The 6,166-nt window shown below is 33.2% G+C and overlaps 1 protein-coding gene across 1 annotated transcript in view; it reads right to left on the bottom strand.

Annotated features, from left to right (window-relative positions):
• CACNA2D1 (calcium voltage-gated channel auxiliary subunit alpha2delta 1) overlaps positions 1 to 6,166 on the bottom strand; it is a 319,906-nt gene that overhangs the window by 149,259 nt on the left and 164,481 nt on the right. Inside the window, exon 5 of the mRNA XM_015572696.1 lies at positions 5,285 to 5,326. Coding sequence (XP_015428182.1) covers positions 5,285 to 5,326 — 42 coding nt within the window. The remainder of the gene's footprint in view (positions 1 to 5,284; positions 5,327 to 6,166) is intronic.

The raw sequence follows: 6,166 nt of genomic DNA, 5'->3' as shown, positions 1-6,166 counted from the left end.
CATCCTGGAGCCATGGTTTGCTGACCACTGCTCTACACAATGCAAGAGAAAAAGATCTTTACCACAAGTTGCTAAACAACTTAATAGAGAAGATTATCCCTGTATCAAATACTATAATGTAATGTATGACATACTAATAAAGCCAGAAATGTGGAAAAAGTTGTTTAGAATACCCAGAGGAAGAAAATGCCATTTGCTAACTAGAAAAACCAAGGAAGACTTCATGAGGAAGTAGTATTTGAATTGGTTGATTGATTGATTTCAGAGAGCAAGGGAGAAGGAGAAATGGAAACACCAATGATGAGAGAGATTGGCTGTTTCCTGCACACGCCCTACTGCAACCTGGGCATGTACCCTGACCCAGAATCAACTGTGACCTCCTGGTTCATAGGCAGATGCTCAACCACTGAGCCACGCTGGTCAGACTGAGCTGGTTTTTAAATACTTAACATTTGACTGGAAAATTGTAGGGTACCACGACCAAGTAATCAGAAGAGAGACTGCTTTAGCATTAACCAGCTCAGTCGACACAGGAAGAATGACCTTAACTTTCTAGTAAGGTTATGCGCCTATATCCTTCCATGAGAACTATGGCTTAACAAATAATGTAACCCAGCTATACACTTTTATATTTTGAAATTTCAAGGGGAAAACTTGTCTGAAAGTCTGCATTTATAATTTCTTACCATATTACACAATCCTAAGAAACATTAATTCTACCCCTTATTTTAGTCACTGCTTTAGCTAAATCTGGCTGTCACTTATTTTTTTTTTTTATATCCACAAGGTGAATATAAATAGCATCGATCTAAGTAGAGTAGCAGAAATAACATAAAATGACCCTGAGAAATTGTCTTATATTAAAGTCCTGATAGCTTCTCACAAACTGACTTATTCAGATATAGCTAATAGAAAGGTTATATTCCAAAGGAATAATTGATCACTTTTAAATACTTGTTTGACCTTTACCTGAGGCTATGTATCATCCTTATAATGGGCAAAATCAATAGATTACACTTAAATGTAACATTCTTTTTTAAAATCTTTATTGTTGAAAGTATTACATATGGCCCCTTTTTTCTCTCACTGACCTCTTATTGCCCACTCCTGACCCCCACCCCAGGCCTTCACCACCCTATTGTCTATGTCCATGTGTTATGCATGTATGTATACAAGATCTTTGGTTGATCTCTTCACACCCACCCACCTATCCCCACCTTCCCTCTGAGACTTGACAGTCTATTCCATGCGTCTATGTCACTGGATCTATTTTGTTTCTTCTGTATCTTTAATAATACAATATTTCTACTATATTGTTATTGAACTTTTCATGGATTACTCCATTAACTGCTTCTTCCTTAATAAAGAGAGATCTATCTAGTCTTTTTTCAGAATTAAGATTATCTAGTCTCAGGACTGGGAAACAGTCAAATGGTACAGATTCCCTTTCAAGGGTATTTTTCTTGATGCTGTCAGATCTGTAGCTTGAAGGCAGGGGGTGATATAGGTATGGTTTCTGGTCAAGTAGGAATTTGCTAAGGGCAAGTGTTTTCCTCAGGGTGTGTACTTAAATTCCAATCCTTTATCTCACAGACTCACAGGACTGGGCTGAAATTGGGGTGGTGGTGAAAGGGCCTCTTTAAAAATAAAGTTATGTATGGAGAGCAGAAATGGGGGACATAATTATGACTGTTGTTCTTAAGCCATTTCATACTTACATACAATGAAACTTCTATTTTAACTTAGATTTATTACTGGAAAAAACCGTATGTAATTACATTGTGCTAACTGCTATTAAGGCCAGGCTAGCTGCTGTGAGTACATAAGAGCTGCCCTCCAGGAACTTACACATAAGGGAAGGACCCAAGAACATAATTTATAAAGATTGGTTGTGCCTCCAAGAAGAAATAGCCATTTCATTACAAAAGTCATGTTGGCTTAGAAAAAAACTGAAGAACTTGACAGTGGAAAAGGAACTATAAATAAAATATTTAGGAATATTTTATACTAAAAATGTATATTATGAAATCTATATAAAATTTAGAAGCATAAGAGACCATTTCAATAGGTCTTAAGTAAATATTTGAGAGTAATATCTAAACTTGCATGGTGGTCATCGAGATGGAAAGGAAATGACCTATGTAAGAGAGTTGGGAAATATAGAAATGACCACTCTTCTACTAGAAGTGGTCCTGGATAAACAAATATGCTCTTGCTAATGCAGAACTGGGGGAAAACTTATAAACGATAAGCTAGAGATTTACAATCTTTTTAGACTCCTGTAGGAGGTATAATACTTAAAATAGAAACTTTATTTACATCTCAGATATTTATAGCACCATTCAAATATATGAAGACAAATGTATTAATTGACAGTGTTGCTTCAATATTTAGCACTCAAATTAGTTCATTTGTTCATTAGATATTAGTGATGTATAACAGCACATTAGATAATGTACCATCACAATTTTTAATAATGTATCTGGCTCTGTGGAATTGTGGAAATTATACATCTAAAACAGGGGTCCTCAAACTTTTTAAACAGGGGGCCAGTTCACTGTCCCTCAGACCGTTGGAGGGCTGGATTATAGTTTAAAAAAAAACTATGAATAAATTCCTATGCACACTGCACATATCTTATTTTGAAGTAAAAAAACAAAATGGGAACAAATACAATATTTGTATTTGCATGTGGCCCGTGGGCCGTAGTTTGAGGACCCCTGATCTAAAAGAACAGTGATGGTAAGCCAATTCAAATCAGAACAATGAGATGGCATTATGATTTGTGAGTATTCGATATATAAAATAATCAAGCACAACATGTATAAAGTTTTGAGTATGGCAGTCAATTAAATCAACCCATATTGAAAAACTTTTGGCTAGGGTGAGTAAATTTCATCATCCACTGAAATGTGACTTCATCAGATAAGCAAGTCTTTAAGAAAGTTATAACCACTGAAAATTCTAAAGTAGAATATCAAAGTGTCACATTTACTTAGATGTCTTAACTTCCTTTCACTGTAAGATTGTAAATATTTCTATTGCAGAAAACAATTTGATCATAGTAATCAAAACATTAAGAAAAAAATGTATCACATAATTTATAAACATTTTGCTGTGAAAAATAATTTTTCCTCAGTTCCAAGTTGAAGAATTTTACTATATTAGATAATAGACGTCACTAAGATTGGGTAGACTTTGGGCATTAACTTTAATATGTCAGAAGAGTAATTTGAAGATATTTGTAGAAACTAATTATCTCCTAGTTTGTATTCTCCCTGTTCTCTCTTTAGTAATAGAACCCCATATTTTTATTTGGGTAGATGCCTAACTGATAGGGGTGGATTATATTCCATATTCTACTGAAAATAGGCAAAACGAGTCACTAAGATGTGGACCATGGTGCAGATAGAAGTGATGTATGCACCTGAACATGCCCTTAAAGGCAAAGAGCATGCCCTCCATTGCCATTTGTCTCCTTCCAGTTATCTAGAATGCAAAAATCATTGTGAATGCTGAAGCATCATGCTTGGTCCACAACATGAAGAAGTATATTGAGGAGAGCAGAAAACATGAGAAGGACCCTGAGCCTTGGATGATTGAGTTACCATGTTAGGCCTTGTACACAGAATGGTACATGAAAGAAGAATAAACTTTTGTCTTGTTTTCACCACTATTACTTTAGGTTTCTCCGTAACAGCCAAACCCAGAGGCTAGTCATAAAATATGGCTCATTTTTATTCAATGTTTAAGGGTTTACAAGACCAATATTAAAGTCCTTTGAACATCTCCATAAAAAGTTTTAATGAAGTATGAAACAATCTTATAGTTCTTTATAAATTCTCAAAAATTTTACATGAAGCAGCCTAATTCCAGCAAACTTACCTATTTTAGCAGGATTCTAAGACTACGCAGAACTGGAAATAATTTATGGATCACCTAGTCAGCTGTAGAATGTGGGGAAACAGTTTGAATTTAAATAGTTTTAATGCCCTGTGGGAGACTACAATTATAGGGCTGGATGGGGCATAAAAGTCTCTGATTCCTTTGTAATGCTCTTTCCACTACACAACACTCTTAACCACTTATTCTGAAACAGTCATTTATATACATAAATAAATGAAAAATAATTTCTCTAAGTGATAACCATCACTTTTAAGTTTTAAATTTAAAAGTTGATATCAAATATAGTTGATATCAATTCCTATTAAGAGCTTTTTATTTAATTTGCTATAGCTCAACTCATGGCCTAAAAAAGAGAACGTATCCTGGTTCTAGGAATAATTATAACCCACAGTAATACTAGAGACATTTTTGCATGGGAAAAGTCAAAAGGAAGAGAAATTCAATAGGTTCACTTATAATAACTATATATATAAAAAAATATATAATATATTTTTTATTCAGATAAAAAAGTCTGAGAACAAACAATAATTATAGTATACTTATTTAATCTTTTTTAAAATACACTCCAATCTCTTAGGAGAATACCTAAATTATAGGAGGCCCTCAAAAAACATTGGATAAAAAATAAGTGTATATAAATATTTTTTCTGATAACAAAAATCAACTACAATAGAATTTAAGACTTATGTGTAAATTTTGGTATATAATTTTATAAATGTTTATACCATATCTAAATAATGAAAATGTGTCCCTAATCTGTTCCAGTGTGTCCCTAATCTGTCCTGATCTGTTCATTATTATAAGTAACTTATTTGAGCTAAAATAATCATGTTCTGAAGTCATTTGAACATGTACTTTAGAGATATTTATTTAAAAGGCATATTAAGCACATAATATGCTTCCAAGATTGAACAGGCAGGCTAGTGGTTGCTCAGCTTCCAGAGTGTCATTAACACTATAGCTGAAGTAAATGGCTTTTCCTGGTGTATGCGGTTAAGGCCAGAGCAGACATGCCTAGTGACGGTGGTGACAGGAGCCAGGATATAGAGACGGGTGGGATCCAATCTCTGTCAACAATGCTAATGGAGTATAGAGCATTTAAGTCAGTGCAGTGAACCGAGGTCTGAACAGGGTACAGTGTGAGTTCAGACCAGAGAAACATGGCATTTCTTCTTAGGAAGATACCAACAATAAGTTGTTAAAGATCCCATAAGCACTAAAATTCATCATTACCTTGTTATGTCTAATTGGCATTTTTCTTCTGCTATGGAGCATTTTCTGAAATACTAAACCTGCCAAGTCAACTTGTTCTAAAAACTCAGTCATCCCAGTATAACTAAGTTCACCTTGGAATTTAATGTAAAATGTTAATACTCACATCCAGATCGTCCTTTGCATTGTAGTAGACAACTTCATTACTCTATAAAAAATATAAAAATGAATGCTTTATTATTTTGAGTAAAAACAAAAATATACAGGATGAAACACTAAATACATTTGATTTATACTTTAATTATTAAACCCCTCATAATATTCCTTTCAGAATATATTCCACAAAGATCCATAAAGATTAGCCAATATTTTCTAAGAACATATTAAAACACTATATCAGTGAGATTGGAAAAGCACATTTTGCATTGAGGAGAAAATATCTCAGCGTAAGTCTGAGAACAATTTGTCAAGAAAAAATAAAAATTTAATAATGCAGATAAATATCACACACACACACACACACAGCATAAACCATAAATGATAAGATAATTCAAGAAAGATGTAATATGAGTTGCTTAATTGTTTGCTAAAACTATGACTTTAAAAAATACATATTTATTTAACACACTAATATTCTCCATTTCTACCAAAGTGGTGAATAAGTGTGTTGGCTCTTCAAGAATAAATTTTGTCTTATAATTTTGGACATTTCTTTGAGTCTTTGAGGCTAGAACCATGCAATTTAAAAATAATCCATTTCTATTTCCTTTCCTCTCCTGAAGTGATCGAAAATACAGTCCATTTTCTGTTTGTCTCCAGTAGTAAAATGAGTACTATGTAAAAATTGCTTTTTTCTGTACCACTTAAGTAATTACAAATATGGATACTAGAAAATTTCATGAAAAGAAAACACAATGTACAAAAAATATTTGAAGGAAATTACTTGGAAAAAATAGACTAGATTAATATTTCTTAAAATATGCCCTCCTCCAAAAAAATTCTAGCTCTTCAAGCCATAATAAATGTTACATAGGCAAAAGTATTCTAT

This window comes from Myotis davidii, unplaced genomic scaffold, assembly GCF_000327345.1.
Source record: "Myotis davidii unplaced genomic scaffold, ASM32734v1 scaffold49, whole genome shotgun sequence".
Lineage (NCBI taxonomy): Eukaryota > Metazoa > Chordata > Mammalia > Chiroptera > Vespertilionidae > Myotis > Myotis davidii.
The sequence above is the reverse complement of the archived record's forward strand: the minus strand, read 5'-3'. Positions and strand labels throughout refer to the sequence as shown.